The sequence below is a fragment of the Eptesicus fuscus genome, chromosome 20, assembly GCF_027574615.1.
Source record: "Eptesicus fuscus isolate TK198812 chromosome 20, DD_ASM_mEF_20220401, whole genome shotgun sequence".
NCBI lineage: Eukaryota > Metazoa > Chordata > Mammalia > Chiroptera > Vespertilionidae > Eptesicus > Eptesicus fuscus.
In genome coordinates, this window is record NC_072492.1 from 42,611,082 (window position 1) to 42,624,035 (window position 12,954).

The 12,954-nt window shown below is 42.5% G+C and overlaps 1 protein-coding gene across 3 annotated transcripts in view; it reads right to left on the minus strand.

Annotated features, from left to right (window-relative positions):
- Nucleotides 1-469: 469 nt before the first annotated feature.
- The window catches only part of FBXL20 (F-box and leucine rich repeat protein 20), a 66,029-nt gene continuing 53,544 nt past the window's right edge, over nt 470-12,954 (minus strand). For 2 of the 3 annotated variants that reach the window (XM_054708907.1, XM_008153801.3), the window contains 5 exons: nt 11,974-12,034; nt 11,592-11,636; nt 10,286-10,342; nt 8,691-8,903; nt 6,350-7,312 (listed from right to left, as the gene is read on the minus strand). In XM_054708907.1, coding sequence (XP_054564882.1) covers nt 7,205-7,312; nt 8,691-8,903; nt 10,286-10,342; nt 11,592-11,636; nt 11,974-12,034 — 484 coding nt within the window. In that variant the 3' untranslated portion in view covers nt 6,350-7,204. Of the gene's footprint in view, nt 2,231-6,349; nt 7,313-8,690; nt 8,904-10,285; nt 10,343-11,591; nt 11,637-11,973; nt 12,035-12,954 lie in introns of those variants that run through there. The other variant, XR_008554677.1, reaches the window with a different exon arrangement.

The following is a 12,954-nucleotide window of genomic DNA, read 5'->3' on the forward strand; positions in this document are numbered from 1 at the left end:
ATAAAGCAGGTAACATGTGAGTGCTTACAATGTACCTCTTTTAATCTTTACAGCTCTAAAGCGATAAAGATGAGACAGCGGGTCATTCAGGTCATTTGGGTGGAGATCAGGCAATCTGACTTGGGAGCTTGGGTTTAACCATCTTCACTCCTTCCTAGGCGAGGTAAGGGCAATGGTCTGCGCAGATAAGGAACTCAGGATGAAATGTTAGTATCAAATTAAGACAAAAATTTTAGAAATCCTGGTATATGTCTTCTGTTTTTCTTAGACAAGTAGAGTTCAGTGTATTAAAGAAAGGCTACTAAAAAGTTACTAACGAAAGGTTATTAGTTAAATTCTATTAAAAACATAAGGATGCCAAAAAGAAGCCCCGTCACTGAGCCTCGGGAGCCTGTGCAGTTCTAGGGTTCGAGAAAGCCGAGAATCACAGCTCCAAGTCAGGCTACTTCCGCAGCAAAATGAAAAAGTCTTCACAGCTTATTTCCTTTAATTACATCATAAAACAAAATTAGAACATACAGGAAACAAGAATAGTTACATAACAATTTACTTTATATATTTATATATAAAAAACATTTCTTTTTAGTCCAAAGATTTTAAAGCAAAAGGAATCCTCTACTGCCACCTGGCTTTTATTTATTTTAAATAACCCTCCCTCCCCCGCAATCTCAAGCGCCAAAAGTAGTAGTGGAAACAGTCACTTGGACAGCGAGTGGAACCTGGCGTCAGGTCACCACGTGGGGGGCTGTCGGTGCCAGGGACTGGCAGAGCGCTGGGCAGGCCTCGTGGAGAAAGTCAGCAGCAGCTCCCACACACTGAAGCGCTCCAGCGTAGGCCAGATGATAATGTTAGGTACCAGACCCTGCCAGTCAACCATCCTCTCTGCATTCTACCCTTCAAGGGCTGGGAACAGAAGGGGGCTGCCCGGTACAGGGACGAGCGAGCCTGGCTTGAAGATAAAAATTGCTCCCACAGCACCATTCACCCATCCATCTCTGTACCCAGGCAGAGCTGACGGGCAGGGGTAGTCCTCACAGTTCTCTGAGCTCCGCACAGGCCGCATTTCTCAGGCCTGTGCTCTCAGGGTCACTGGAAGGTGGGCAAAGGTGAGGAGAGCAGCTGGGAAATGCCCAAGGCAGGTCACTTGGAAATGATTCCTGGGAGGAAAATGGAGGCGGCCAGAGTGGGAGGCATTTGAAGGTTGAGTCATAACACAGGAATGGAGAAAGGCAAGATTCAGAAGTAACCCTCAGTGCTGGGCAGCCACCGAGCCACAGGGGCCAGCTCCAAGAGACGCGCCCCATCCACAGAGGCTGTGAAGGTTAGTGTGTAACCTGGGGGTAGGGCGAGGAGGGGAGTAAGAGAAGAAATCTCCGCTCACCTCTCCTGCACTTGTTAGAAATTAACAGTCGTCAGAGAAACACAAATTATTCTTAAGGGAAGAAGAAAACTGTTGTAAACCCAGAAAAGTAGCAGCAAAGGTTTCCCTCATTACAGATCTATCACAGCACTAGGAAAGAAAATCATTCAAGTCTTTAGGGGGGGAAAGGCAAAATAATCAAACCATGCCGATTAGAGACTCCTTTTCAAGTCAGGATTTTCTAAGACTTTAGGTTCTCATTCACTAGTGCCGTAAAAAAAGAAAAACAAAATAGAATAATGACTTCTGGTGCTTGGGAAGAGTTAGGCTAAGAGAAGAACCACATACATACGTGTGTGAACAGCAGTGTGGTACGGATCTGAGTAAGAAACTGTAGTAAGAGACAATGACAAGCGAAACTTAGTGGGGCAAACTTCTTCTTCCATTTTAATATAAAAGACATCACTTCACAGATTTCCCCGGGTTCCTGGAGGAAGGCAGAGGAGAAAAAGTATGTGTCTGGACACCTCTTCCCTCCCACCTCTTCCTGGGTGGGGATTCGCACTGCCTACCTGCTCTTGCCCTGGCGAACACCGTGCCCAGAAGCAGCTGGGAAGCCCTGGGGTTTCTTTCAGTGGTGCCAATCCCCACTGGATGACTCTGGTTAGGTGTGTGTGGAAAGCAGAAGGAAAAAGGGCCTGGAGTTCATTAGATGGAACGTAAATCTACTCACATGTGAAGCAGTTGTTTCTACATATTCAGGACAGATGCTTGTACCTGAAGCAAAGTACCCCAGTTCCAGAACTGATTTTCTCTTTTACTTTGAATCTCACCTACCATTTCCCCACCCCAATTCTTCAAAACAAGACACTGAAAAACAGAGAAAATACACAGCGTCAATTGATATAATTCTGGTTGCTCATGGTTCTTTTCCCTCAAGGGCAGCGAACTACCCTGGCTGAGCAAGCAATAATCCTTAACACCTGGGAATCAAACCCTACCAAGGGCTCACTCAAAAAGCACACGCAGCAGAGATGGAAGACGCGCATTATGGAATTTCTGTTAACATTCCGCATGTGAGCTTGTCCAACACATTTTTCTCCACTGAAAGTTGAGTGTAACTCTCTTGGGCTCCAAAGACTCGCTCAGACTTAGCTGAGAGATTTTTATTAACTTTCCTAAGGACCAAAGGCTTCAGAAATGTACAACTGATATGCCTAAGAATAAAAATGGACAAAACAGGGAGACTTGCCTGGGGAGGGAACTGCAGAAGCCCTCCATGCAGAAAACTCACTTGCCTCAAACGGTAGTGTCTGGCAGGAAGAAGGTCCCAAGTGAAAAGGCAAGCTTAGAGACGCATGTTTTGCTAGAGAACCAAGATGGTAAGTCAGGGCATCTGGGCATAGCAAATGCAGCCCAATTTTATTACCTGGTTGATTATACACGATTGACACGGTCTTTCACAGTCTTTTGTGTCTTTCAATCTTACAATTAGTTTATGGTAGAAATAAAGGCGAGGAGAGGCTGAGACTCCATGTGTCCCCTCACCCTCCTACTGCTGTAGGGTTCTTTGGTCCCAGATCATAATCACTGTAAGGGGATGGACGGGCTCTACTTAAAGACCAACCAAACATCCTAAACCTCTTCTCAAACAAAACTTGGCTAATTCACATTGTTTTGGTCTGAGGTGGTTAAAGATCCTAGAACTGGTGGGCAGCGAGAGAAGGCAATCGTTTTATAGAATGTTCCAGAAGCTCAAAGCATACCACAGAAAGTGTGTCAGCCAGGATGCACAATAGGGATAGAAACCTAAGCTTAAAGCATGCACACAAGCAGGGAAAAGGCAGACTCGACCATTTTCCTCTCTCGGTGGTGGTGACCGTTATGAGTAGTCTGTGATTTTCAGCACAATGAACATTAACCGGCCAAGGGTCTGCAACCGTCATCCGCAAGTGTTCCTGCTTCCCAAAACAACAGGGTCGCCTAAGGACATGCTGCCAATACAGGCAGGCAGGCAACCACCCTCTTCTTTCCAGTAACACTGTCACACTTCCTAACGACTTCAAGCCAAGGCAGGCTCCATGCCATCCTTTGTGTAGCCCCCACGGCATGAGTGGGCTATTAAACCAGTAAAAATGCATTTTACAAGGCAACTAGAACATAAGTTCTTGACTGCTATAGCATTATAGCTACATTGAACTGTTCGGGTTGGAAAACCCAAAATAAAGCATCATAAAAACATTTACCAGGTTTCTCTCTAAAATGTGTGATCTAAGGAATATATGAAATTTCTGATTTATATGTCTCTAAGTCAGCTTAACTCATGAATGTGGAAACACACACACACACACACACACACACACACACACATTTAAGAAATACTTTTACATCCACTAGAATGCAGAACAGGAGAAAACTTTTTATATGAAGTACAATGTGCTTTTATATCCAAACATTGGGGGGAAAAATGAAGCCAGATCCCTTTTACTGCTCATATCCAAGTTTGATTTCTAATTCAGCAAGCAAATGTCAAAGACCACCCAGTGAAAAATGGCCTGAGCCACTGACAGTCACGGAATTCAAGGCTGCCCAGGATGGTTTGCCTCGATCAGGACAAAGACCCACAGTGGAAGCTAGACTGGAGACATTTCAGAATCAGTAGCATCATTGGGAGCGAGATGGAGGCTTTAAACAGACAGTGAGGATGGGTGGAGGAGGAAATGGGAGGCATCAATTAAAAAAAAAAAAAGCTGGGCCCTGGCCGGCGTGTTCAGTGGTTAGAGTGCTGACCTACGCATGGAACGGTCGAGGGTTCGATTCCCAGTATGTACCTGGGTTGCAGGTTTGATCTCCAGACCTGTTGGGGCATGTGTGGAAGGTAACCAATCTATGTGTGTGTCTCTCTCTCCCCACTTCCTTCCTTCCATTCTCTCTGAAAAGTAATGGAAAAAATATCCTTGGGTGAGGATTAAAAAAAAAAAAAAGCTGATGGGGCCAATGAAGAGGATAGAAAAGGTACTGATGTAGCAAACAATGCTGGAAAACGAAAGGGGTGAAAAAGCTGCTGGAAAAAAGATGACCTGGATGGTGAATAACTTTCGCCAGAGACACCGCAATAACTCCTCCTGGCTATCGGCAGGTTTACGGCAATACCTTGGAGGTACCTTCTTACTTCTCCCCAATCTCTCTTCCTGCTGCATTTGTCGTCATAGAAGGCATACTGTGGAGGGGCTCTGCAGCCAGACAATACGCTTTCCCTAAGGAAGAGTTACGCCTGTGAAACCTTACTGAATTTCCCCTGATGTTGTAACAGGAAGCACTGTGTCCAGATGACGGGACCCTGTCCACCTGACCAAAACTTACCATGTTCTGGGTTTTCAAAGTCCTGGTACATTTCATCAGCTGGCGTAGTTGGAGACTGGCATAAAAAAAATATTTCATTCCGAGCTTGATGGGCCTGAAGTTTTCTTGAGAAAGGAACAAGCCTCCTGCCTGACCATATACTGCTGCACACTCCAGGCTTTTATCCTCACTCCACTCTGTTCTCAGCCCACACAGGCAGGGATCACCTGGGCAAGTCCACATGGACCTGCACGTGGGAACACTCTTTGAGGAGAGAAACAGCATTTCCAAGACACTCATGTACTGGTGAGTAGGATCTTTTAAATACATATATATTAAAGTAAAGAAGTACCCTTAATGGCCTCATCAATCGGGCAATTCAAATCCACACTCACTAATCAATCAGGGTTTTATGGTCAATTTGTTCAGGCACTATAAAAAACATTATACATTAGAGCAGATGGGCCCTAAATATTTCTTTTTAGTTTTGTTTGAATGAGTGACCTGGGGATCTGAATATTATTAACTACATCTGGAAGTGTGTGTGCACATGTGTATATTTATAGGTGTGGGGTACAGCCAGGAGAGTGAGTCTCACTTTAAAAAGTATATTCATTACAATGTAATTTGAAAAGGGGAAGGGAGAATTAAAAAATATAATTTTAGTTTTTAAAAGGGAGTAATTAAATATAATTTAAAATAAATGTAACATATTAAATACTGATGGGTTGTACACATTTTTTGGGACCCTTTCATGTGAAGGAATAAATCACACAATTCTTACAAAAGTCATCCTACTTTTAAAAAAAAAATCACACATGGTTTTTAACCTTGGGGTTTAGAAATCTACTTCTAGTACTTTAGAAACTCATTTAACTCACTCTGCAGGATTTTGTGTGTGTGTGTGGGGGGGGAAGGGGGGAAAGCATCTTTGACTGAGTCATGGGCACTGAATACCCTACCCAGCCCTCAACTCTGATGACCAGGCTGGGCAGAGGCACTGAGACTCCTACTTCCTCTTCCTCAATGTTCTCTTTCTGCTGCCCCAGTTCCTTCACCTGGCTACTCTTGTATTTCATTCATGGGAAGTCTGGAGAACAAGAGATACGGCTGACAGGTTCCAGTCCTTTGAGGCTCCGATATTAAATGATACCATCAACACTCTCAAACAGTTGACCAGCTGTTAGGGTCCCTGATAGGCTGAAATACAGGTGGGGGAGAGAGACACTGATTGGCTAGATGGCACAGTGCCTCTAATAGCATTTCTGCTAAAACAAAACAACCCCAAAGACACAAATCAGAGATGTCACTGATCACACCTAGATTTCAGTGAACAGACAACGTGCCTGAGTTTGGGTGGTGGGGTGTCCAGGCTCAGTTTTGGGATTTGCCATCCCACTCTTTACTAATAATGCATTTTGCTCTCCTCATTAAATTAGCAGAGCCTGATGGAAGGAAAAATGTGCAGGGAGTGTTGGGCATATCATGCATATTATCACATATCACAAGATATAACAGAACCCAAAAGGCAAAGTTTACTATCATCAAAATAGTTTTAGCTTAATTTCTTCTCATAACTTTTCTTGCTTTTGTAATTGTTTCCCTTCAGACTGGCAAAGATTCAGGCAGGGTCCCCTAATGGTAAAATTTAGAATTAAAAAAATATTTATTGATAATGTCTCTTTTAAAAATGTTTGGTAACCCCGACTAATCATCCAAAATGCAAACTGTAAACACAACAACAGCAAAAGAGTAACAACTGAGTGTGAGTAAGCAGACTATGAACAGGTGACAGACGGGGCAGGAATGCAGGAGGGAGCAACAAAGGACAACAGGTGCACAAGTGTGCTACAGACAGTGACAATCTGAGTGAGTAAGTAATCACATTTGGACCACAGTAATTTCAATGTGACCATTCAGGAAACCACTGGGCCAAATACTCAACAGGAGGCAGAATGGAGGAGCCTTCTTTGTGAGCATGCTCAGCATGTTGGCATGGAACGAGGAAGCACAGAAGCTGCGTAGTCATCTCACAATGGATGGCTACCATTTATAGGATGCAAAGAAATTTTCTTTCTGGTCCCTGGATACAACATATATGGTTTTGCTCTATGCTTTCCTTGACCCTGGAGGACTGCAGTTGCTGTTCCAAAAATCACCAAATAAACCCCTTAATAAAATAAAGAAACCGTAGTAAGCAGTAACACTGGGTTTGCTGGAACACCCCCTTCCCCCTACCTTGCCTATGATTTTCTTCTGGGAACGTCCAACAGGAATGGCTAAGTTTTATCAATCCACTTGATAAAGCCAGCACAATCTTCAGTCCCCCGTCACAGAGCGAGAGTGGATGGGTATGTATGTGTACGTGTGGCTCTGGGAATCTGGACGCTGCCTCACGTGGTAACCCTTGCCCAGAACACTGGGTCGCTTCCACTGGAGACTCCGCGGTAACTCTAGAAGTGTCATTAAATACTCAGTTCGCCACGGCTGCCACCTCCACTGTCATAGGATGATGCAGCATCTGCAGAAGCGCTGTCTGCTGCCCCCCACTGATGGGGGTGGAGTGACAGGTGCGAAGTAGGCGTGGACTTTAATATTGGGTAAATGGGTCTGAAACAAGACAGAAACATTACTAAGAGAGAGGGCTTAAACAGAAAGAGCAATGCTGCTTTTCAGAACAAACACTGAGTGGCCATGAAAGCAGGGCAGAGGCTGAACACCAGCAGCCAGGATGTTGGAGAGGCCTGGGTTCTACTCTGTACCATCCCACACGCTACTCTAAATGACTAAATCAGCTCACATAACTTTGATCCCTGCTTCTGTAATAATACAAGTGGGGAAAAACTTCATACTCATTTCTTAACCTGTTCCCAAAGGGACTCCTAGTTTGATTCCCATAGTTGAAATAAGCTTAAGATTTGTCCCCCAAGTCACTGTGGACAGTCTTTCTTCTGATGATCTGTGGCTCTCGTCTTTGGTGTAGAAGAAAGAGGCTGCGAGGACTCCCCACTGCAGCTATGCTCTCTGTCTCTAGGGCTGATGGGGGAGGAGGAGCTGAGGCCAACTGAAAATCAAGATGAGGTGTGGTGCTCCTTTATGTGCTCAGGTGCCATATGGTCAACATGGAGTTTTTAGAGGTTGGCTGTAAGGGATAATAAGCACAGTGCCTTTCCCACAGCAGGTGTGAAGCAGAAGTTCCAATAAATGTCTTTTGAGCGGAATAATCTAATATATAGATTCATCCAGCCTTTTTATAACCTCCTTGCTGGCAACCTGTCTTCCAGTCATTTGACTATATATGGGTCTCTCTTCTACGGGGGGAGGAAGGGCAAACAGAAAAAGGGAAAAATTACTTGATCCATTTGTCCTAAAAAAAAAAAATCCCACCTGGCTGGTGTGGTTCAGTGCTTGAGCATTGATCCATAAACCAAAAAGGTCACTGGTTCGATTTCCGGTCGGGGCACATGCTGGGTTGAGGCTAGATCTCCAGTGGGTGAGTATAGGAGGCAGCCGATCAATGATGTTTCTCTCTCATCGATCTTTCCCTCTCCCTTCCCCTCTCTCTAAAAATCAATACAAGCATATTTGAAAATAAATAAAAATCCCAGCAAGAGGGGGTGATATGGAAGAAAATACAAATTAAAAATTTAAATCCTATTTAATTAAACATTTTCTTTGTTATTCCTTTCTTTCCTTTAGAACCAAAATGTGGCACATGCGTCTGACTCCAGGCATGTTATTAAACTCTGGACATCACTGGAGAAACTGCTGGGAGGAGACCTACTTCTCTTCCCTTCAGTGGGTCTCTTCCTACATTTCCACCTGAAACTATCTTCCTGTACATTTGCTCTCCATTTCTCCCATCTTTGCTAAATGTCTAAGGAAATTTAAAAATCAAAGCAATCTAAATCTAAAAAAAAAAAAAAAAGAATAAAAAAGAAAGGGTGCTGAGAACACTAGAGCTGGAGGGCGATACAGCCATCTTTACCCTGAGTCTCTTGATTCCAGCCCGTGAGATTTGCTGGCAGTCATAGAGTTCTATCCGCTCCAGGCTGTGACAGCTCTTCAAGTGCTCCAGGGACGCGTCTGTGATTAGTGGGCAGTTGTCCAGTTCAATCACCTCCAGCTGGTCATGAGCACAGGCCCCATTCCCCAGATGACGAATTCCATCGTCTGTGATCAGCTCACAGTGAGACAGACTCTGCAGCCAAATAGAGCAAGGAAGGACACTGATATATCTTATGGCATTCTTCTAGCCAGAGGCCTGTGTACATCAGAGAGACCTTTCTAGTTTGATTCTGATGCATATGGAACCATCACTAGATCCATGTGGTAAATAAAGAAAGCAAACTAGAGTTGCTGGGGTTCTGCTTTTGACAATCAGAGATAGACATTTCTGTGTGATTCTAAATATATTTTGTGAATTTATGACTATGAAATAGTTCATAAACAAAAAAAATGCTACCCCCCCACACACAAATGAACACTTTTCTTTACAGGGACAAGTGGGGCTCAAGCTTTTCCTGCACAAAAATTTCTATAATTTGGACTACATATTGATTACCTGGTACAGGGGATGCCAAGTTAATTAAATGAAATTGATTCTGATAGCTGTCAGGTATAGTTATCTCTTCATATAAATCTCTTCACTGTATCAATTTTCCTTAAGTTCCTGGTTCCTACACGTGAAACTCGGAACCCTTGACCCAATTTGGAGAGCAAGGTGCCACCAAATACACCAAAAATGAACCTAGATACAGAATGATTAACCATGCCCGGCTGGCATGACTCAGTGGTTAAGCGTTGACTTATGAACCAGGTCACAGTTCGATTCCCAGTTGGGGCACATGCATGGGTTGTGGGCGCAAATCCCCAGTGTGGGGTGTGCAGGAGACAGCTGATCAATGATTCTCTCTCATCACTGATATTTCAATCTTTCTTTCCCTTTCCGCTCCTCTCTGAAATCAGTAACAAAAATATATATTTAAAAATAAAAAAAGAATGGTCAACCAGAATGCTGTTTCCCATAGTGTTACAAGGAATAGTAGCAGAGAATGCTCCCTGGTAAAAGCCTTGATTGCTTCTGTTTTGGTCCAAAGGTGAAGCAAACTGTATTTTTGTCCATCAACTACCAGGACTTCTGGAAATTTTAACACCATTCAGGTTGGAGTTCATGTGGAAGAACTCATACTTTCCACGTCAAGTACTGATAAAACATTTAACATTTCTTAATTCCTCTCTTGGTCCTCTGTAAGTTGACAATTTAGAGAAATATGCTTTCCCAAAATGGTAGACAGATACCAAGAGGAAAATAAGAGCTGAGCTTTGATTAAATCTAAGTATAATAAATAGCTCTGGCTGGTGTGGCTCTGTTGGTTGAGCGTCATCCCGTGCACTGAAAAGTTGCCAGTTCGATTCCTCATCAGGGCACAGGCCATTTGCAGGTTCAGTCCCCAGATGGTGTGTGTGCAGGAAGCAACCGATCAACATTTCTCTCTCACGTCTACGTTTCTCTCTCTCTAAAAATCAATAAAAACGTATTTAAATCTGGTAAACACATAAAACTTTCAGAGTCAAACTCACCAATACTTGAAGTCGAGGACAGTGTATAGAAAGTTGGATTAAGGTGCTATCTGTTATCTGAAAGAAACACATAAGCTTATTTTAGATATAATTCCAAGAAAAAAAACTCATGGCCCGTACCTCACTCTTGACTATACTTGTAATCTAGACTGATATCCTGATATCAATTCTCAAATAACAAAATCTTGAGGTTGATATCCCAATGGATACCTGAATAGTTCTTTGAGAAACTAGGCTTGAACATACCTAGAATTCTCCAGTCTTCATCTTTGAACAGACTGGTTGAAAACTGTTTTGTTTTTTAAATGAATGAAAATCTGTCTCCTCATAACTTCTACCCACTATACTTTGTTCTACCTACTTAAAACCATCACAGAAAACAAAAAGGGAGATAATGCTCCATGAAAAAAAGATTAACGTTATCTTTTTGGGTGCCAGATACCTTCCCCCAAAGGTGGCACAAAGGGGCTGCTGGAATATGGGTTACCTACTGACATTAAGGAAGGAAGAACTCCTAAAGGAAGAACAGTCTTTTATAGTTATCTTAGGACAAAAAGTAAATCAGTGCTTCTTTTCAAATTCTTCCAAATCTGAGGTATTACATTATTCTAATATAGAATGTCAAGACGGTGGGGAGCTGGAGCAGACAGGTGTGTGCACATCACTCAGAAGGACTAACACTGGAAAGGACACTGAGCATGTGTAAGAGATAGGCGAACAGAAACAAATTTCAGTTTAAGAACTAATAGCTGCTAAGTAGTGTTGGATAACAAGTAATTTAGAAAAAATTGATATTCTATCTTCTTTTTAGGAGTCTCCCATCAAAGTTTTTCCTCAATCAACTAATCTCAAAACTCTTAAAATTGGTAAGAAAAGATATTGTTATTAAGGAAGTATCTGGTTGCCTGCCTGAAGGACAGAGCTCCATACAGACTCAGGTCTCTAGGGCTAATGATGTAAGGGGTCCAGCGTCCAGTTAAGCTAAAAAGGGCAGGGCTATATATCAGTGTGATGGAGCTTTAATTATTTACTAATATCAAAACCCTGTAGAGGTCTAAGGAAATATCTTATGGCTTGAATATTTGGGCTTTCTTTCTTTCCAATGGCAACCTTACTGATGACATACATTTTCCCCTGGACACAGATACCACGATCCTCTGCTAGGTGTGCCTGGAGAGTCAGCAGTATTGAGTCAGCGTGCTGCCAGGCACTGCGTTACACCAGGGGAGGGAAGCGAATGTTCTCGTGTGCATGTTACGTAAGTTTCTATTATACTGTACTTCTGAGTAAAAACCCACAATCTTACTTGAACACACTCTTCCAGGTCCATCTTTTCAAGCTCATGGCAATTCTATAAAACACAAAACCAAACATTACAATACAAACATTTAAAATATGGGGAAACTTTAAGGCCAGAAAACTAAGTGGTGTTAAATATCAATCTTCCTGAAAGCAAAGGTCCTTCCTCTTGTTCCATACATTGGTCAAAGACAGTTATAATTTTAAATACTATAATTATACAAGCTAGTAGCTGTGGCATGAGAACGCTCCGGAACATCGGCCACAGGGAAGTTCCCCCACACCCCACACCCTCAATTCTGCTGCCATTCCACATCTCCATCCTCGCTCATTCTTCTGAAATAAAAATCCCAAACAAAACTTATGTAGAACCTGGAGAAAATACTCACCCTGGCCAGAGTGGTAAAGCCTACATCTGTTAATTGAGAACACCTTGCCACTTCTAATATTCTGTTAAAAAAACCAAAGTGAAAGTAAAGTCCTTGGTCCCTGAAAACCACGTTTATTAAAACAGCAAGAATTTAAGAAAACAACCTCCTAGTCCCTAAGGACTTCATATTATAGAGTGACATTAATAGCTAAGCAAGTCTGTATAAAGATCTTGCCATTCATTTTCATGGAGTCATCATAAAGTGGTCCTGTAAATACAACACTGCAGACTTAGGCAATTAGAAGAATATAAGAAAAGCCTGTAGTTAATGCCAAAATGCATTTAAAAGGCTTCTCCACAGACAATAGGGTGCTGAAGGCCTGGGGAGGGGGGAACAGGCTGAAGGGGATTAATGGGGGGGAGGGAAGGGGACATATATAATACTTTCAACAATAAAGCATTATTTAAAAAAAGAAGAAAAGTAACAAACAAGCAAAATAAATAAATAAAAAGGCTTTTGATGGCATACTGCTTGCACCCAGAGGACAGCCTGCTTCTAGAAAACAAGGGAAATGGAGATGGTACTCTGTTAATCTGTTGCTAAAGGAAACTATTCTCTTTCCCTATTTTACATGTAGGTCCACTCAGATTTAAATAGATTTTTAAAATGTTATAAAAAGACTGGTTAATTACAGGCCTATCCCAAATATGAAATTCCATACTTATGAATAAATAACCTTACATTTCCTGCCTCCTCCCACAGGCTCCCAAGGGAAGCCCATGGAGAGGGGAGCTGAGCTGGCAGCCACTGTCCTATTCAGGAACTGCTACACAACAACCTAAATACCAACCACAGGACTGAGGAATCAAATGTATCTTTTCTGTGAAAAGTTTGGTGGTATCTGCACTATGTACCATAGAATATTTATGTTTTGCTTACAAATTATTTATAGAAGTTAAAAAACAACACTAATGTATAAGAAATCATTATCAACTGACA